The 20974-nt window shown below is 42.8% G+C and overlaps 1 protein-coding gene across 1 annotated transcript in view; it reads right to left on the bottom strand.

Annotated features, from left to right (window-relative positions):
* Window positions 1–1593: 1593 nt before the first annotated feature.
* LOC124276215 overlaps window positions 1594–20974 on the bottom strand; it is a 36506-nt gene continuing 17125 nt past the window's right edge. Inside the window, exons 2-22 of the mRNA XM_046711876.1 lie at window positions 19633–19731; window positions 16126–16221; window positions 15652–15774; window positions 15078–15209; window positions 14760–14888; window positions 12945–13073; window positions 11342–11470; window positions 10822–10950; window positions 10105–10233; window positions 9425–9556; window positions 8740–8868; window positions 8491–8619; window positions 8099–8230; window positions 7679–7810; window positions 6769–6891; window positions 6175–6300; window positions 5835–5960; window positions 5053–5181; window positions 3948–4076; window positions 3445–3558; window positions 1594–2511 (exon numbers count right to left, since the gene is read on the bottom strand). Of these exons, the coding sequence (XP_046567832.1) occupies window positions 2408–2511; window positions 3445–3558; window positions 3948–4076; window positions 5053–5181; window positions 5835–5960; window positions 6175–6300; window positions 6769–6891; window positions 7679–7810; window positions 8099–8230; window positions 8491–8619; window positions 8740–8868; window positions 9425–9556; window positions 10105–10233; window positions 10822–10950; window positions 11342–11470; window positions 12945–13073; window positions 14760–14888; window positions 15078–15209; window positions 15652–15774; window positions 16126–16221; window positions 19633–19731 (2600 nt within the window). The 3' untranslated portion in view covers window positions 1594–2407. The remainder of the gene's footprint in view (window positions 2512–3444; window positions 3559–3947; window positions 4077–5052; window positions 5182–5834; window positions 5961–6174; window positions 6301–6768; window positions 6892–7678; window positions 7811–8098; window positions 8231–8490; window positions 8620–8739; window positions 8869–9424; window positions 9557–10104; window positions 10234–10821; window positions 10951–11341; window positions 11471–12944; window positions 13074–14759; window positions 14889–15077; window positions 15210–15651; window positions 15775–16125; window positions 16222–19632; window positions 19732–20974) is intronic.

Here is a 20974-nt window from a genome sequence, read left to right as displayed (position 1 = left end):
CCGTACTTCGCGCCGAGAATGTCATTGTAAATACAAACAGGCCAGTATGTCATTGTCCCCTGAACGAGCGAGTACGTCAGTGTAGTCCCGTGAAGATCCGGGTTAGAATTGATCTTCAGTAACCCATGCTTGTCGTAAGAGGCGACTAATGGGATCGGGTGGTCAGGCTCACTGACTTGGTTGATACATGCCATCGTATCCCAGTTGCGTTGATCGATGCTCATGGCTCATCACTGGATTGTCTGGCCTATGCTCGATTATTTACAGACCGCCGCCATATAGCGGGAATATTGCTGAGTGCGGCGTTAAACAACTTACCAGACTACGTCAGTGTAAATACATTGGCCTGCACTTTCCTAATGATTGAAACACACAGCCATTAACATTGGACTGACTGACTGAATTTGGTTTTACGCCGCTTTTAGTAATATTCCAGCAATATCACGGCGGGGGACACCAGAAATGGGCTTCACACATTGTGCCCATGTGGGGATTCGAACCCGGGTCTTCGGCGTGACGAGCCAACGCTTTAACCATTAGGCTACCCCACCGCCCCCATTAACATTGGAACAATCGTAACGGAGATCGTGTTTAAATGCACTAAAAGTCGATCAAAGTTATCATATCGATAAATATACTGGCCACATAAAGAAACTGTGCACACAGAAAATATAAAGATAGGCATACAGCGCCTTTATACATAAATATAGGTGTGAACATAGCAAATATTGGAGACAATTAAACGCTCATGCAGGTGCCAGGCGACGTGACGTCATTGATGGTGGCCTCTGGACTTGCAATGTGTTACTGCACGTGCAGCCTGTGCAGCTGCACACAACATGCGAAACTCAGAAATTGCTGTCACTGTTGAAAGCTTGATCTTTGGTCATTCAAACGTTCACAAATTCACATGAGAAGTCACATGCACATCATGCCAAGATTACCATCTGCTCAACGTCATGAAGCCATTTGAATGGTTCGAGCAGGCATGAGCTAAGAACAGATGGCAGTACATTTCCAATGCCATCGTAACACGATATCTGCATTGGTCAGGCGTTATGGAAACAGTAATGACGTCGCCAGCCACCCACGTTCTAGGCGTCCCCTAGTAACGACGCCAAGACAGGACAGATGGATTCGGGTGACTCATCTCAGACACAGGTTCCAGACCGCAGTGACCACGTCCCAAACCATTCCCCAGGCCTTCATTTGGAAAATTTGGGAGCCTCTATGCGTCGTCGATGCACAGCTGTGCTTCACGCGCATGATGGTCATACCCGTTATTGACTTAGTGACTTCGACGTGTGACCCCCGACTCAATTTTAAACTTCTAACGTCATCGTTACGGATATTGTTCATGTTGTTTTGACATGTTGTTGAGGCTCGATACTTCAGCTTATAAAGTGTCTACATCATTTGGTCTTTTCTGTGTTGTATTCCAATTCTGAAGGAATTTTCTGTGTGCACAGTTTCTTTATGTGGCTAGTATAGTATAGTTTAGTTAGCGGCGTAAAAGTAAACTCAATCACTCCACGATGTTAACAAACAACAATCAACCCAACCAGACGCTAACATACGACATAAAAACATAACTAGTGTGACATAGTTTATTAGTCTATCACAATGTTCTACTGGACGGCAGAGAAACAAGTGTTCATAAGCAACAGGAAAATATGTCCATCTTTAAAACTGCACCTCTATCAATGGCTGACCATGCATAGTCAAAGTTACCATCATGTAACAAGTTACAGTCGTCATTCAAGATATGCATGTTGTATTGCAATAAAAATATTTCAGAGCTCTCTGCCCAAAATGCATAGCACATATTACTATTGCTAAAGGTGGCGTAAAACAAAACTCACTCACTCTTAGACGCTTCACGTAATTCATAGGGAACGCACGTGAATTGTTACACAATAAATTCAAAGCATGAAACAAAAAGAAATTGTGAGATATCTTTTTCCGCGAGTATATACATTAGAACAAAATGCCCACTTATGACGTATTGCATATGTTATCCGCTGTATCTTAATCTGTGTTGTCTGCCGAACACCGTACAACACTGTCCAGCGTTGCCGAACACAGTCTACCAAGCAACACTGTCTACCAAGCAACACTGTCAAACTGTTTCCTATTTTAATTATGTACAAGGTATGTCTTGAGATCAGCTAGATCACGATCATTCATAGACACGTAAATCATGATGAACACTATTTACATATTATTTACATCCCCGGCTTCAAGACAGACATTTGTTATGCCGATCAAAGACAGGAAACGTGGTGATGGGTGGTTATGAAGAAGTACGGCGGTATATCATCCTGAGTTTTCAAACTTTGGCCGTTCTGTTTCAGTTCGTTGAAGTTCTATGTTTATACAGTTCCTTATCTGAGTCACTCTGTATCTTTTACCTAATGCAGAGAACCTCCGTGTCCTGTAGCTCTGCAATGAATACGTTTTGGAAAACTGGGTTTGTGTCCAGTATTTTTGTAATAACGCCTTTTTGTCCGCCTGTAAAAATAATAAAATTCGAAGTGAATCACTCACATAAAACTGGTCATGTCTGACGTATTTGTCTAAAATTAAACGTATGTGTTAATTGTCAAATACCTTCCCGTTACATAGTTTATATCACGATACAGGTTGCATGGCGACATGGTTGGCTTAGGGTGTCGAAGGCGCAGGAAATGGTACTGGGTTCGAATCCCTGTTCCTCCTTGATGATTTTGGTTGCTCAGCACCATACCCGTGTTTCAAGGTATTTAAAATGGTAATGTTAAAGACCTGGGTGTCGTTGTACAAAACAACCTTAGCGCTAAGGCTACCTTAAATCTATGTTAAGGTATGGGAGTTACGGTCCCCTTAGCGCTAAGATGCTTTGTACAACGGCCCCCTGCACTACTTCGTGCTTTCTTGGCGACAAACTGCAACATGATATTGCCTTCAGCGACGTTTTACTTACGTCATTGATCATGACGTCATTGCCACATCAAGCTGACACTACAGCTTGTTCAGCTTGACCTGAGCTACTCTACATATGCATGACCCGGGAGGTCAAAAGGCACAAACGGCAGGTCAAGTTAACTTCATTAAAAAGGGGAGCAGAGAAGGTTATTAATGCCTAAAAGCCCGAATCGGAAACATTAAACCATCTCTAGCTTCCTTTTTAAAGAATGTTAGGACATTGCTGACGATTTCTCGACACTGAGATGTCAAACGGCGACCTTGTCTCGGCTGTTGACAATGAACTGACAAAGGTGCACCCCTTCACTACAATAGACCCAACCAGTTGCATTAGTATTGACTTGATGAGGTCAAGCTGAACAAGCTGTAGGTAATGTACAGCAACTACAATATTGTTAATAGGTGCATTAAACCACCCAATTCAAGTAACAGCACAACTTGTCTTAGTGCCCTCATGAAGGCTGAGTAGTATATATTCACCTCGCCAGAAGCACTTAAGAGCTTTAGCCAGGGGGATGTGTATCTCCTCCTTTCCTCCGTGTCTCCTCATCGTGTACTTAAGAGCCTCCAGGAAGTTGGACGATTTGTTGCCCGCTGAAATATACGACACGACATGTAAGTGTAAAGCTAGACATGCCAAACCGTACTATGGCGTTCGCTTTGTATTGCATGTTGATGAGTAAGATCTTTCCTAAATCCGAAGAGGAGTTTTTCAGAGGTACGAAAGTGATCCTATCTCTTCATATGACTGACTTGAATCGTTTTGTTTTATTTCATCACCCCTAAATAAAGGCGATAATAACTGCATATATTATTATTATTGAACACCAGTACGTTTTTGTAACGGTACCAAGCACGAGATGATATTATCTAACGATCTAATATATTTTAATGGCATTTATGAACATTGCTATTAGAGAATTTCCTTAGTTTTATTATAATCATAACATTCTTCTTACGATTAAATGAAAAACGTTTCAAACCTGTAGGATCACACTGAGCGATGGCACTGCAGGCACAGATTTGAATCTCCAAATTCTCGGGAAATCTCGCCATCGCCCCATAGACGAGATCATGGGTTGTATGAAATAAAGCTGGGTTTCGAGATGGATCTGCAACAAAATAATCTGTTACAGAAGCAGAATGATGATCATATACACATAAATTAATGATATATAAATATCACCAATAAAACGGAACCAATCTGCAACACGAGGTTATATAACGGTTCAAACTTCAATCACTCACTCATATGACAGGCACAGAGTATATAACAGAATAGATAATTCAGAATAGATAACAAAGTAATGTCACCACTCTAAAATGCTAAACGACCCCTTTGTTGTTTTATGCCGCAGTGTGAAGCTCATTTCTGGTGTCCCCCGCCGTGATATTGCTGGAATATTGCTAAAAGCGGCGTAAAACTAAACTCACTCACTCATTATGCCGCATTGTGCAATACAGACGTGCTTCAACAAAGTCTGTAAATTGTATGGAGCCTGGGCCAGAGAAAAACCCATTGCTATGTTAACAGGCTCTATGACATCCACCTAACCAAGTCATCCGGTTTGAACTCACGATCCAATATAGTTCTAACATAAACTAACAGTCATTGATTGACTATTGGGGGCGGTGGGGTAGCCTAATGGTTAAAGCGTTGGCTCGTCACGCCGAAGACCCGGGTTCGAATCCCCACATGGGCACAATGTGTGAAGCCCATTTCTGGAATCCCCCGCCGTGATGTTGCTGGAATATTGCTAAAAGCGGCGTAAAACCAATCTCAGTCAGTCAGTCAGTCAGTGATTGACTATTGCTTTGTGCCACTGCTAGTAACAGCACGTGCGAGCAAACCCAAAATGGGCTTCACATATTGTTCACAGGCGAACCCATCTTTCGGCACCACTAGCGAACGCTTTAACAGCTAGACTAGCCCACCGCCCCCTGGCCGTGAACAAGGGTATCCAAAGGGTCTTATTAATAGACATCAAAGCAGAAAATATAATATGATCCTATGATATCGGAAGTGATCGGTATTCAAAATATCGATTATCGTGCGGTAGATGCAGTGTAGTGAGACACTTAACCTACCGACTGGCGAGAGGTTCGCCAGGGCCATGAGAGCCACAGCGTGGAGACGATCCTCCCCAGGGTGTTGAGCCAGGGCGTCTGAGATACGCATCACTCCTTCTTGTTCTAGCACGAATGCCGCCAAAGATCCTATAACAAACAGACGCATAAAACAGACGGGTAAATAGCGAGCGACTGTTGTTTAACGCCGCAGTAACGTATGTTCCAGTTACGTTGAGGCGGCGTCTACATACTGGAATCTGGGCTCTAAAGACTAATGACTGACAAACCCAGTAATCATGTTAAAACCACCGGTGTTATCATGGTCCAAGAGAGTGGCCAACAAATCCACCACTTTAGTAACAACAATGGCGACAATTAATGACTCCTTAAAGCAAACACTTAAATACATTGTTACTCAAACTTCAAACATCATTGTGCTATTGTACATTGTACCACTCCATGCTCAGATATAGCTCAGGAAAGTCAAATAATTTGCTCTAGAAAGGATTTGCGTTTGTATCCCAGTTGCATAGATCGATGCTGATCATCACTGGATTGTCTGGTCCAGACTCGATTATTTACAGACCGCCGCCATATAGCTGGAAAACTGAGTGAGGCGTAAACATAAACTCACCCACTCACTCAATGTAAACGATTGTTGGAAAATATGTTTCACTTTTACTGTTTTAAACTTTAATACGACTACTATGAAAAACGTGGAGGCTGGGGTATTACCCCTAACCTCCAATCCCATTAGCTACATCTGTCGCCTGTGCCATTAAAAGCCATGCACCACGTACCGTTGTTTTCGCTTATGCACGACAGAGCTCCACATCCCACAATCTGCAAATCCTTCGAGTCGCTGTATGTTTTCATTGCATTAAGTACGCTCCTTACAGCGTCTGTTGTCATTTCATGGCGCACATCTGCAAATGGATGTAAGTTGTTCAGTCGCATTTACCCTGTAAAATTAATTCTAAATACACTTTAGTTGCAAAAACACATACAGGAAACACAAATCTCTTGGCGTTAAGAACACCCTGTCAAGCCATTGAAAAAACCCGCTGACCTAGGGGAGGTAACTCTGGTCAGGATTAGTGATCACCCGTTGTGGATGTCCCACGTCGTGAAGTAACTTACCCAGTGCCACAATTGCAATGATTTTACAGCCGCATTGAAGGATTTCGGGATGGGCACTGAATTTCTGCATGGTGGTCAGTATCATGTCGAGCCTCTTTCCGGTCATGAAAACGCGCATACCGCGCTCTGGAAGAGATAGACCAAGATGTGAATATCATGAAAATAAAAACAATTCAGTATCTTTACATAGATGTGCCTACACGCAGATTCGACGAATAATCAAGACCAACATGATCTTTCCAAAACGTGAAACTGTTTTGGTCACCATTTCAGCTTTACAGTGGCTATCAGATTATATCGACACTTAATCGACAAATGTCCGCCATTTTATTGGGCTTCGTTGGCGCAAAAAACACCTACCAGGGGAGATAACTCTCGTGCTGATTGTGATACAGCCATGACGGAGGGCGGATTAGGTTTACGTAGTTTGCTGGAGTTTTAACGAGTTTTGTGAAACAATCGTAGACATAGCGCAAATAAGTCAACGAACACGTAAATATATCTGCTTTGTGAATTGGAATCATTGTGTACTGAGATCGCACTTCTACCCGTAACCCACGACGCTCTCCATATTGTTTTGGCCCCATTGTGTACCTGTACTTAGAAGGTTCTCGAACGTCTGGCACACAAACAGCGTGATGTCAGCGTCCAGCGACGGCAATGACAACAACCTCGTCATCGTCCTGTCAATCATCTCCACTTCTTCTGTGCTCAGATCTACAATACAAAGATTTAGAATATAGACACACCGCGTTTCAGTATTTACCTTAAAATTCTATATTACGATGAGGTTTCCTTCCTAATAAGGATAACACACATTTATATACCGGTAACTGAAATGTTTGTTCGTTTGTTTGTTGTCCGGCAATATTCCAGGCATATGGCGGCGGTCTGTAATAATCGAGTCTGGACAAGACAACCCAGTGATCAACAGCATGAGCATAGATTGTAAGATACGATGACATGTGTCAACCAAGTCATCGAACCTGACCAACCGATTCAGTTAGTCGCCTCTTACGACAAGCATGGGTTGCAGAAGACCAATTATTCTTGCCTGGATCTTCACGGTTATATAAGTGAAATGTGTGTTCGAAACTGTTAGAACCATCACGCACTCGCTCACTTTAACAAAAGGCACACCCGTGCTGTAACAATCTTGTGAACAAAACCTTCCCTACAAGGTGCAAGGAATGGGTCCAATTGTATTAACCCTACTGTCAGTTATCCCAAACGATGTGTGAGGGTTTACTATTCTCGGATAGAAAAACTTCATGGAAGGAAGCGACTGTTTTACCCATAACATGTATTTTTACCCATAAAGTATTTTTTGTGTGTGAAGCTGGTCCATCATATTCGTATCAGAAAGTGAAACCCAGTTTGGGTCTCGTGACCTAAAGGTCAAATGTCTGAACAATATACTTTCTAAGACCTACATGCATGTATGTACACTCCACTACTGCTGAAGTATGTACCTTCTGGATCAATGTTTATGGGGTATGCTTACTTTTCAAACGCGAGAGCCCACACAGCACCATGGCGGCAAACACCTGTATGTCATGGTTGGCGCCGTGGTCACGTGCAATGTCCACCACTGTCCGTAGTCCACGTTCGTCCATCACAAGTCGGCACACCTCGTCTGTAGCAAAGCAAGGAAATCAATAACGAAAAAAGTGACCGACCTGGTGAAAGCTGATGCATAATCGAGTAGGCTTTGTGAGGTGGCACATCGGTGTGTGTGTTCCCATATAGCGCTGAAGGCGTGAGTTTCATTCGAATTTCCCCATGTCGACCTAAATTAAATTCTCGATCTTTGCCTCTTTATCTGACCAGTAATGTGGTGGATGATGTAATCGCTTGCTTCTAGTTAATGCGTGCGCATCCAAACAATGATATGATCTATTTCAAAACAACGTGTTGAACTCACCAAGTTCGACGATGTTGCCAAGTGTCTTCAGTGACGACAAAATGATATTTGGACGACTGTCAAAGTTTTTGAGAGAACTCAGAAGGGCGAGGACACCGCCATTGTTCTTAACTCGGATTTTGTTGACTTTAACTGAAATAAATAATACGAGTGTAATGCCTGCAGTATTAATGTTTTAATGCTTATCAGCAAACGCCATTGCAACATAACGGTAATGCTGATAAAGTCCAGTGTCCGGATAACGACGGATTTACAGAATCATTTATATATGATTTTTGAAATGCTGTTTTAATTCTTATACTTTATCAACCGGTATCACCGCAAACAGAACCTCACTGCTGTTGTCTCCGGTTAAACAGGTGTCCGCTGTGTATGATATATGATATACTCACTGTCAGCAGTGATGTTCATCAGCGCCATACAGCCATATTCCTGTATATCCTCGCACGTGTCGAGAGCCAACATGGCGGCGATTACAACACGAGAAGCACCCTCTTCTTCCGTTTGACGTCTGATGGTTTCTGTAGAAAGTAGAGATGTCCAGTGAGTGAGGTTAAAGCAATGACAATATACTACAGCTTGCTTCCATCTTTACTATGGTGATGCTTTGTATTGTCAGAACAACAAACAGAAGCACTCACCATTGACGGCCAAATTCCCCAGGATTCTACAGCCATGTTCCTGAATGGCGATGTCCTCAGGATGTAAGTCCATGATGGTCACCACTGACCTCACACACCCCTTCTTCAGGATACAATGCTGCATTTCATCTGTAAAACAAACGATGCGAGTGTTGATCAAGAAAACCAAAACTAAAATGTGCAGTGACGCATGGTAAAGACACGACTTTCAAATTCAAATTCGTGATATATAATGAAGGGGTGAACGTTATTAGACGACGTTTTTGAGTGTATTCACCTGATGAAGGTGTAAGAATCTATTTTTAGAAGCGTCGTGTTCCCCTTAATACAGAAGTGGATGTGTATATTTTTCCCTTTTCATGTGTTATACTTGTACTGTCTTTCAATTATTTTTCAAAGTTGAAATAGTTTACGCTTATGGCAATATCCCAAAAATATCATGGTCACGAAAAGGTATCATACATTGTACAATTATGTGTAACTTATCCTGGGAATTTGAAGTTTCGTGCCAACATCGTGCTGCATCGGACTACAAGACCGTTCTTGGATAATAAGTGCATGTTGATTTATGCAAGGACGGAGTCGATGACCAAACTCAACCATAAACTCAATGGAAGTGTGAAACCCTGATATTTCAGAAATATATCACTCCTTCATATTTGTTTACACCAAGACGGATATTTACCTCCACACATCGCAAGTTGGCTGAGGGCGAACATGACTTGACCTTGAAGCTCCACGTTGTCCGAGAACTGTGACATCAGCCGCTGTAAGATCGACAACACCCTCTCCGTCGACACCGACTGCATCGTAGTCTCTGTAGGAGCGTGGTGTAAATGGTATTTACGACATCAGTCGTTTCATATACAACCAAACGAAGGTTATTACAGGAGCAGAAATAAACCCTCGATGTATGGTTGAATATAAGACAAGCGCGCTACAACTCAACAACCTGATGAATGTCTGGACATTGTAATGTGGGCCAAATGTGAAGCTGTTTTGTTCAGTTATGGTAGGCTGGTAAAATAATATTTAACTGAACTGGGCGGAACTCTATCTGTCTGGGTTGTTACAGGACCGTTAGACCATAATACAGGAAAAGAGAATTTATACTCCGAAACATCTCCATCGGGTGGGATTTTAAGCAGATAGGGATATTCAGAATAGCGAACAGAAGAAGAAGCTGGAGCTTCTTTATTAGGATGTTTTGTTTTGTAACCTTCTGCTTCACATGCAAGTCTGTTTGTTTTCAAATTTTGGCACATGACGTATAGTGTTCTGACAGGTTCACAGAAACCTGCACTATTGGTTGAGCGCTCCTTGTATAGTTCCATGGAAATATACAATCATCCATGTCCTACATACCGAGAGCTGCCAGGTTGCAGATGGTCCTGACCCCATACTCCTGCAGACTCTCCTCCTCCGGGTGTTCCTCCAGGGTGGCCAGTAGGGTGTACACCCCGTCCAACTGATGCATCTCCTCACAGGAATCGCCTGGGGACAGACACTCATCATCAGTACAACATGATGACAAGCAGAACCTCAAACCTAGGCAGGAGAATGGTCTGTAGGGTTTCAGGCATCCGACCATGATCTTATGATGTAATCTGTTGGGCCTGATCAATGGGAAAATAGTTAAACCTCCCATCACTGCATCAGTGTAGGATCCTTGGATCATGAGAACTACATGTATACTGTTGGGCCTGATCAATGGGAAAATAGTTAAACCTCCCATCACTGAATCAGTTTAGGATCCTTGGATCATGAACACTACATGTATACTGTTGGGCTTGATCAATCGAAAATAGTTAAACGTCCAAGCACTGCATCAGTTTATCTCACTCCTAGCTCATATATGACACCCTGTGTATACTGATGAGTGTTCCCGGAGCTTACTCGGGCATACACAGACATATGTAAATCAATTCCGAGACCTGGAACTCATGGTTTACAATTTTGCCGTCATGTACGGAATGACCATGCACCCAGCCAGTAGGGTTAGGGAGTGCAAACTTATTACTTTTAGCAGTTCGTTTTCGTTATCAAAAGGTACATGGTATATCGCAACTACCAAACACTTACCCATAGTAGAGAGACAAGCAAGCGCCCAGCAGCCACACTCAAGGACACAAACATTGTCCGGTGATGACGTCATAGCGTCCAAGACAGATCGGGTGCCTCCGGCCTGACCAACGTCCAGGCATGTATCATCTAGAAAACACGCACACTGCTCAAGTCACCATCAGCTTCGTATTGTATCTGAATTGTTTGTTCAATCTACACTTCATCAAGACAGAAAGGTTCATGATGGACACCATCAGACAAGACAAAGACATAACTATATATATGACTTTATTTAGGTCTATGTTTAGCCTGCCTGATTATAGCTGAAGCGGTGATTGTGGTCTCTCTTCATTATGCCCCAACTCTGCAAAACCCCTTCTGTTCAAATGCACTGTTCCTATGTCAATGATTTCAACGTTACCGCACATGATAAGCTGTGGTTCCAATTGACATTAAAACCTAACCTAATCTTTACGGTGTCCATCCTGGACATCTTTACAACGAAGTCAGTTTGTAAATGTACCAGTGTGAAAATTACCATAAGCCGCAAAGCTTCCCAAGGCTCGACAGCCATTTTCCAAGATGTCGACATCTTCCGGGAACGTTTCCATCATGTCAATGACTGTGTGCAAGCCGCCCACAAGCATGATCTGTTTGGCAGTTTCAACTGCAACACACAAAACCCCCAAACATTAAGTATAATGGAAAAACAGACCAGTTCACTGCGTTATGTGAGAACGTGAAATAATAACAGAAAATTATGAATATCCCGAGGTAATGAATAGACGTGACATTTAGACCACGAGGAAGACATGATGCCCTTTGCTATATCCTAGTGTGAGTGAGTTTAGTTTTACGCCGCTTTAAGCAATATTCCAGCAACGGCGGGGGACACTAGAAATGGGCTTCACACATTGTACCCATGTGGGGAATCGAACCCGGGTCCTCGGCGTGACGAGCGAACGCTTTAACCACTAGGCTACCCCACCGCCCCGATACCCAAGAGGTAAATACTGACCTTAAGGTATGCACGATAGGTATAGCCGGGTTTCAATATTATGTTTCCTTACACGATAAGATCGAGATACTTGGCAAGATGATATCAATGTATTCATGGATGACTTGGGGCAACATCGTTTATCTAGAATTAGTCAAGATGTGTGATTCGTTTTGTAAATGTTTATGATGTATTTTATTCATTAGTATATTTTTCAGTTTAGCTCGTCACGCCGACAACCAGTGTTCCATTCTCCACTCTGGCTACGAGCAGGGGTATTACGCGGACGAACAAAGAGACTTTGGAAAAGGTTGGTTTGAATCATAATTATCTGGAATACGCAATGAACTGGGTGACCCATTCTCTCACATAATTAAATACGAAACGAAAATAACACAAGTAGTCATTATGTCAGTCCAATAGCGCAAATCAAAAAGTGTTCCAAATTGTCTCAGGAAATCATTTGACAACGGAGGCGAGTTGTTTGTGACCTATTTTCTCTAAGTAGTGAGAGCCATGGGAGAAAGGTTATTATTTTCAGGGCGGATTTCCCCAGCTGGTACTATGGTACACCACAGGCCAGATATATCCTTGTCAGTGTCCGCATCTAACAAAGGTCAGTAACCGGTCAGGCAAATCACTGTCCAGGTACTGACGTCAATACAGATTTCTTGATTTCTATCTCTAACTTCAATTGTTTTGATGTACGTTTATGGAAATACGTTCATGCCCGAAGACGCTCAATAATGTGAATACTAGAGGCAGGCGGAGAGGCTGGGAAGCTGGGAGCTGGGAGGGAGGGAAGTAGTGGGGAATACATACCTTCGCGCCATCTGAATCTGACAGTAGGGACGTTTACTACTGGTCCATCTAACATTTCATTTTTTATTGTTTAAGACCTCATTAATCAATAGTCCAGCGTTATGACTGATTCTGTATTAACTGAGCCTGCACCAGACAATCGAGTGATTAACATCATGAGCATCGATCTTGCTTTACGATGACATGCATCCACCTCACCCGGATCTTGAGGAACAACGGCATATCGCTGTCAGAGTGAAGGATCACGTACCGATTCCTGCCAGATATAAGGACGCACCTGTGTGAACTACGTCTTTGACCGCTAATAAATAATGAAACTCACCTGTTGTAACAAGGTTGCCGAGAATAAAAAGGCACTGTTTTATGATGGCGTTGTCATCAGCATGTTGAGACATGGCCCCCAGGACTTGCGAGTGACAGCCATACTGCAGAAGCTGTACCGACAGTTCATCTGTAGTCATAATACATAAAGCTGTCACAAAGAGGAATCGAATACACTGTAATCCCTTTAAAGCGGATTATATACTCTCCCAAAAAGAAACGCATATAGGAATTTCAACTGTATTTTTATGTTTATTTTGAAACATCTTGTAGGCTTTATGAGTCAATGAAATATAGCGAAATTGCACACTGGGAATGCAGACTTATCCGTCTTTGGCACCAACTCGAGGAAAGTCAGTTTGAGTGTCACATGGAGACGTGTGGTGGCGCTGAAGTCAATACCTCGTGTGACCACCATGGGCATCCAGAACTGCACGGCATCGCCTCGGCATCGAACGAATAAGTCTCAGAATCTCGTGTTGACCAATCACAGCCCACTCTGCCTGTAGTGCCTGTGCGAGTTGCTGAAGTGTCTGGGGCTGAGGGTTACGGCGTCGCACCCGTCTGCCCAGGGCATCCCACAGATGTTCGATCGGGTTTAAGTCCGGTGATCTTGAGGGCCAGGGGAGCACATTGATGTTTTGGTTCTGGAGGAAGTCTCTAGTGTGGCGTGCTGTGTGGGGCCTGGCATTGTCCTGTTGAAACAACTCCCTCTGACAATCAATGATTGGAAGGAGGTGTGGGCGTAGGATTTCGTCACAGTACCGTTGAGCTGTCAGGTTGCCCTGGATCATCACCAAATCACTTCTCCTACGGCAGGTGATCTCCCCCCACATCATAACACTCCCCCGGCCGAATCTGTCCACCTGGGGAACGCAAGCGTCGGCGAAACGCTCACGTCGACGTCTGTACACCCGCATTATTCCATCGCGTCGTTCCAATAGAAATCGTGATTCATCACTGAACCAGATTCTACGCCAATTCGGTAGGTTCCAGGCCTGAACGTTGGTGCACCATTGAACTCGATGTCGACGATGTTGTTTTCGAAGCACAGGGCCAAAATAAGGTCTTCTGGCACGTAAACCAGCCTCTCTCAACCTGTTCCTGACGGTCTGTGCAGAAAGCCTCCTCAATCCGGGTATTTGTCGAGCGGTACTGGTCGCCGTAGCTGTTCGATGACGCAGGTGATGTACCCGGATGTAGCGATCCTGCGCCGCAGTGGTCGCTCGAGGTCGCCCACTACGAGGGGCATCTGCTACCGCATTCTGCCGGCGATATCTCTCCCAGAGCCTTGAAATGGTGCTTTGGTGAACATTCATGCGTCGGTCAACTGCACGTTGTGACTGACCAGCTTCAAGCAAACCAATGGCGATATGACGGTTGGCTTCACTTAGACGAGGCATTTTGCGTTCGTCAACAATATTCCAAATACAGTGAATAATCGACAGACAGCGATCAACCTTTTATTCCCATCATTGAGACTATCTGATCCCCAACTTTCACGTGCATTACATGTGAATTGTGTATTCTGTGACACTACACGCCGAAACTGAAAATCATGCTGTTAAATACGGGTATTTTACGGATGGTGCGTTTTGTTGTGATGTTTCAAAACATAAACACCATAGGACTCATAAACAGAGCAAAACCTTTTGTAAAATGAATCACGTTTTAATTCATTGCTACATGAAATTGCTATTTTCATGATCCGTTTCCTTTTTGGGAGAGTATAGTTTACATTTTCATATTTTATGTTTACTGGTTTGGTGACATCTCGGTATTGTTACATGGTATAACGGTAAATGGTGATCATTACCACTCGAAGAGAGAAAGCCGACGATGCTGAGCAGGATCCGGATGAGGCGGACATTCTCTGAGTAGCTCTTCATTACCGTCAGCAGAGCCGGGATGCCTTGATTCTGCTGGATGATGAAACAATTGGCTTCTGAAACATCAAATAAATGTAAGGTTAAGTAACCTGCAGCAAGAACTGTGTTAGAATAATCAGATGCTCCTATAACTGCATTACTATAAAACTAGGTAAATAATATAAATTTCAAAACAACTGAATCTCATTTCAGATATTTATGAGTGTTTTAATAGTAGTCGACCTTGAGTACAGTGGTCCACATACCTGACGCCGAGGCCATTTGTAAGAGTGATGCGCATGCGCTGAACTGTAGTTCCGCCTTGTCGGGAAACGTGTTCATCGCCTCAAGGACACAGCGGATGGCATCTTGCTTGGATAACAGCACGTGTACCGTCTCTGAAACATCATCACTGAGGCTATGGGTTGTGAGGCTAGTGTAATTGTCCACTGATATCACCACGTAGCTGCTTTAATCACACAGACTGCAGTCGATTACCACATTGTCAATCCAACCGGGAAGTATGTTCGTGACAGACCAAGGAACATACGAGGCGGCATCTTGGATTCGAACACAGTCTAGCAAAGTTTATGAACTCAGTACAGCGAGATGTTGAGTTATTATTAATTGATAAAAATTGCAAAGCGGACAGATGTATTAATAATACTGGATATTTATTAATTATATCATGAACAAAAATAGGAAATGTCAACAATATATCTGAAATATGACCAATGCTGTGTTTAAGATTTAATCATTCAGTCACACCCAAATGACTCATTGCCAAAGGAGAAGGTTATCACAGACTGATCTCTATAGTGGTGTACACTGTATACATACCCATACTGGCATATGTTCCCACGCTTTTACAGCCCAGCAACTGCCGTTCGTAGTCCTCCGTATCCTCACGCATGCGCTTCACACACGTCCGGATTGAAAATTTGCGCTCGTTTCCTGTTATTTCTGAAAGAAAAGTACCATTCTACTAGCAACATGCAATAATGATTACATAAAATACGAGTATCTGTGTCATTTTCATGTTATTTCCTCTTGCGGATGGGTGGAGTGCATATTGATTCCTGAGCAACCCAAATTAATTAAAACTTCTGCAAATGCCATAATCATAGCAATAAGAAATGAGATCTCCGTGGGAAAATGATTCTATAGTTTCATCTTAATGTAGAATTCTTAAAATTCTTAAGAGTAAAATGAACAAATATTAATGCACCCAGTAGTTGCAAAGAATATCAATATTGCTCAACTGAATGTATATTAGAGGCAAAACCGTACTGACAAATGTGAAGGAATACATACCGTCATTTGTTGAATGTTCTCTGGACCGTTTTGGCTGGTCCTCTGTTATAACGGTCAAACCTCCAGGGATCTTGTCAAGCATGCTGTCGGGACTGTCTGGAACATACAAGTGACACAAAGCTCCACAACACTGACCGATCTGTGATCATGTATTGGTTATCAACTACCATTGTGATCAACCTGACCATGAGCGCAACTTAAAGGTCAAGGTCGACGTTTAACCAAGATAAAAGTACAGGGGACCTCTTGTATATTAGATAATTGACTGTTTGATGTGAAGTGGTCTTCATAGGATAAGTAAATAGGTCAAGATACGATAAGGGTATGAGCACGTATGTACTACTGTCCTCGGTGTACCAATAACGATCGGTAGCTAAGATGATTTGACAAAATGGAAGAATTAGTCATCTGTTACGAGCATCAAAGACAACATATAAAGGAGCGAACCGATTTTACACGAGATGTAATGAGCTAATCTGCTATTTTACAACTTATGCAGTGTTAAACTTATATTTGACAAGTAATAAACTGGTAAAATGCCATTTAACAATAATACATTACACTATATTAGTCATGTCAAAATGTTAGTGCATAGTCATCAGCCATTGTTTCATTTGGTCATCGTATAATCGTATAATCGTATAAAAGTTCGGGAACATAAAACAGACGTAAATATGCAATACCTCGTATCTTAATTGATCAGTATCGACAGAACGTACTAACTGTACAGTATTATATCTTTTGGTATGAATTGATTTAGACGTAACGCGATTTTGATACATGGCAACGCATTTCAATAAACCGGTTCCCAAAGCAAGTGTTTGCAGCCGATGACAAATATGCTTTCATATTGCCTCTTTCTTAAACGATGGTATGAGAGGTAAAAACTTCAAGAATAAGGACCTTCTGCTAAATGGGGGTGGTGGGGTAGCCTAGGGGTTAAAGCGTCCGCTCATCACGCTGAAGACCCGGGTTCTATGCCCCACACGGGTACAATGTGTGAAGCCCATTTCTGGTGTCCCCCGCCGTGATATTGCTGTAATGCTGCTAAAAGCGGCGTAAACTCATACTCACTCACTCTGCTAAAAACAGAAACCATTGTATGATTCCGACTCATGTGTTAATGAATCACAATCAAATAGCTGTTTTACCAGGTGTTCGCGAAAACGTGAGCGTGTCCTGCCCCGCCAATACCGATAAGCACGTATTTCGTTGAACACGTTTGAGTAGTTTGCACATCGTAACACATAAATCAGTTTCTCTGTCAGGGACAAGAGGCTGTGTAGTAATCTCGGCCTTGACGCACCACAGGCGTTACTGGCAGAACAGGATTGGCATGCCGCTTCGTGAACACCTGTCATTGTCGTGAGACAACGCTGAATCATGCACGGGAGTTGCTTTGAATGAATTTGACGTATCCATATGACGTATGTTTCCTCAAGGAGTAACATCACGATTTCAGATTAAACGTATATGCAAATATACGTAGGTAAAAGCGTGTGTGACGACATGGATTGGGCGGGAGCGGTCACAAAATAGGTGTGAAGCCACGTTCCGTATACCCCGTCATGGCATTACGAGACTATTGCTAAAAGCGGCGTCTGACGCTACTTGCTGACTCTAAACATTTGAAGTCTATATATTTCTTTGAACTCTATTTATTCAAAGTTTTATGGTCTATGGGAAATCTTGAGTGACTAATGCCAGCATGTGATACACGTTGACGAGAATTCACCGTTCCTTAACTATTACCATATAGATATACCGCCTGTATATTTGCTGCAGAAATCCAAACGTGGAATTTTCAGTTAACTGCACACATATGTTGCGAAAAAAACTTAACTTTAGTTAAATGTACTCACTTAGTTACACGAAATGCATGAAGTTGAACAATATATCATTCAACTCATGAAGAGTTCGAAATGTCATTATGTAATACAAAATGAAACGTCCAAAGACTGTATCTGGACTCAAAGGGAAAAGTGGAATGAAAATGCAAACATGACATAGAACTGAACGAACAATGTACAGTTTTGTACGTACACATATACTGAAAATACCGTATGCAGCAATACACAAAATGCACTTATACAATGATCAGTGAGTGAGTGAGTTTAGTTTTACGCCGCATTCAGCAATATTCCAGCTATATGGCGGCGGTTTGTAAATAATCGAGTCTGGACCAGACAATCCAGTGATCAACAGCATGAGCATCGATCTGCGCCAATGTTAATGGTTGTGTTTCAATCATAAGGAAATTGCGCAGGTCTGTCATGTATACACGCTGACGTAGTTTGGTAGGTTGTTTAACGCCACTCAGCAATATTCCAGCTATATGGCGGCGGTTTGTAAATAATCGTGTCTGGACCAGACAATCCAGTGATCAACAGCATGAGCATCGATCTCCGCAATTGGGAACCGATGACGTGTATCAACCAAGCCAGCGAGCCTGACCACCTGATCCCATTAGTCGTCTCTTACGACAAGCATGTGTTACTGGAGGCTCATTCTAACCCGGACCTTCACGGGTCAAAATGATCAGTGGTGCACATTCACCATCAACTCATCCGACCCTTGAAGAGACGGGTTATTGGTTTTCAGCAAACCATACATGTTGAAAGAGGAGAAATACGTCTAGACAGATGATAATGATGTCAATCACTGGATTCCCAAATATAATATACATGTATGCTACATTTGACCACTTTCTATAATGGCATTGTGTATCTCATAGCTTTCGGCCGTGAGAGCCGTGCCAATTAACACTTATTCTGCAGAGGGGTACACAAAGTCCGCAGTCTAGACTACCAGTTGTCCGACTTCCGTTTTTTGTTGGAGCCGCGGTGACTGAGCGGTCTAGGCATCTGACTTTGTGTGCTGGCGATTAGGTACCTGACTCTGAGGGTGTGGGTTCGAATCCCGACCCAAAATGTACTAGAATCTGTACTTTACTAAGAAAGTGTAATCCCAAATATAACATATGTTACATTTGACCACTTTCTAAATGGCATTGTGTATTTCAATCACTGGATTGTCTTCATAAGACGCCATAATTTACAGGCGTCCGTGATATAGCTGAAATAGTGCTGGGTGCGGCTCAAAAACAACCAATCAACCCTTTCACTCAATGCGTGAAGATGCAGGACAAGGATGTACGAGGAGAGGTGAAATTGGGTTTTACGTCGTGCTTGAGAATATTTCGCTCATATGACGACGTGCATGCGTGTGTATGTGTATGTGCGGCTGCTAGTACTAGCCCAGATTGAAGCTGGTTTTATAGTGCTAGCCCACTGAGATACCATGCCGCAGTGAAGCATGAATACCCCACTCAGACACATTATACTGACTCCGAGCCGACCATTCCTTGTTGTACCCATAAATGCCGAGCGCCAGCCAGGGACCAACAAGTACCATATTTTAACGTCTTTTGGTATGACGCGGTCGGGGATCGAACCCGCGACCTTCCGCTCTCCGGACAAGGATGAACGAGGTAGAAAGACAACTTACTGCTGTTGGTAGTTTCATCTCTGGTTGTAGAAGGTTCTCCCTCCGAGATGGCGGCCAATCCCTTCCCGGGAAGCTTCTCGTGCATCTTCTCCTGCTTGTCTGTACAGAGGAAAGTAAGTGATGAAGGGTTATCGAGCATTGTTACATCGATATTGTTCTCCATCGCAAATTGAAATAATGATACAAATATCTTACCTCCGTGCATTGCACTGTATTGCATATTGCATTGCATATCATACGCTTGCATCACCTTCAAACGTATGATTTACCCGTGAAGATCCGGGGTAGAATAGGTCTTCAGCAACCCATGCTTGCCACAAAAGGCGACTATGCTTGTCGTAAGAGGCGACTAACGGGATCGGGTGGTCAGGCTCCCTGACTTGGTTGACACATGTCATCGGTTCCCAATTGCGTTGATCGATGCTCATGCTGTTGATCACTGGATTGTCTGGTCCAGTCTCGATTATTTACAGACCGCCGCCATATAGCTGGAATATTGCTGAGTGCGGCGTAAAACTAAACTCACTCACTCACTCACTCAAGCGTATGATTAAAACACCGAGTCATCCACATGAGCTTTTCGGATGATGGATATGACTGCCTAGGGACCGATACCAGAACACTATACCAATACATGTTCCATTGTTGTGTTTCATTGTCAGTTCGCCATGCTTGTACCCTTATCTCATGCTTGTTGCAAGAGGTATCGGATTGTGCGCGATCGATATTTGGTCATGCTATCAGCGCCTGGTTTATCCAAGTACTTACACGCCGCTCGGTATAACCCGAATAACGCTTACTACGACGTTTGGACAATGTAATACAATGAACTGCTGCTACTGACAAAACCAGACATATTGTGTGATTTTGTTTTAGTGCCGCAATAAATGTTTTCATTGTCGGAACTGACGAACTTGAGGTCCTACCATTAAATAAAGACGTCTTGCACCCGTGGAAGCCAACTCACATATCTGAGACGCAGCATAAGGATATTTACCTTGTCTCTAATAACATCCTGAGGTTATGTTTGGAAATTCTAATCCTCGAAATTTATAAAATGAAGAAATGAAATCAATATATATAAGAGATCATCATTTTTTTCATTTCAGAAGCTAGTCCAACAACAGCCACCATCAGTTTATATACAATTATAAATATGGAAGAAAATATAGTGGAGGTTAAAAAATGCAAAATGAGAGGTAATGCTGCTGTATTAACATGCACTCTGCACATCTAACCCTTTGCATAACATACCACTTAATCTCTTTGATCTCAATCAAAACATATCACTTAATCTCTATACATCTCAATCTGTGATACTATCTCGCTGGCCTCCTCCTGT

The sequence above is a fragment of the Haliotis rubra genome, unplaced genomic scaffold, assembly GCF_003918875.1.
Source record: "Haliotis rubra isolate DU_JTF1 unplaced genomic scaffold, ASM391887v1 Scf207, whole genome shotgun sequence".
Taxonomy (NCBI): Eukaryota; Metazoa; Mollusca; class Gastropoda; order Lepetellida; family Haliotidae; genus Haliotis; species Haliotis rubra.
This window is presented reverse-complemented; position numbering and strand designations above follow the sequence as displayed.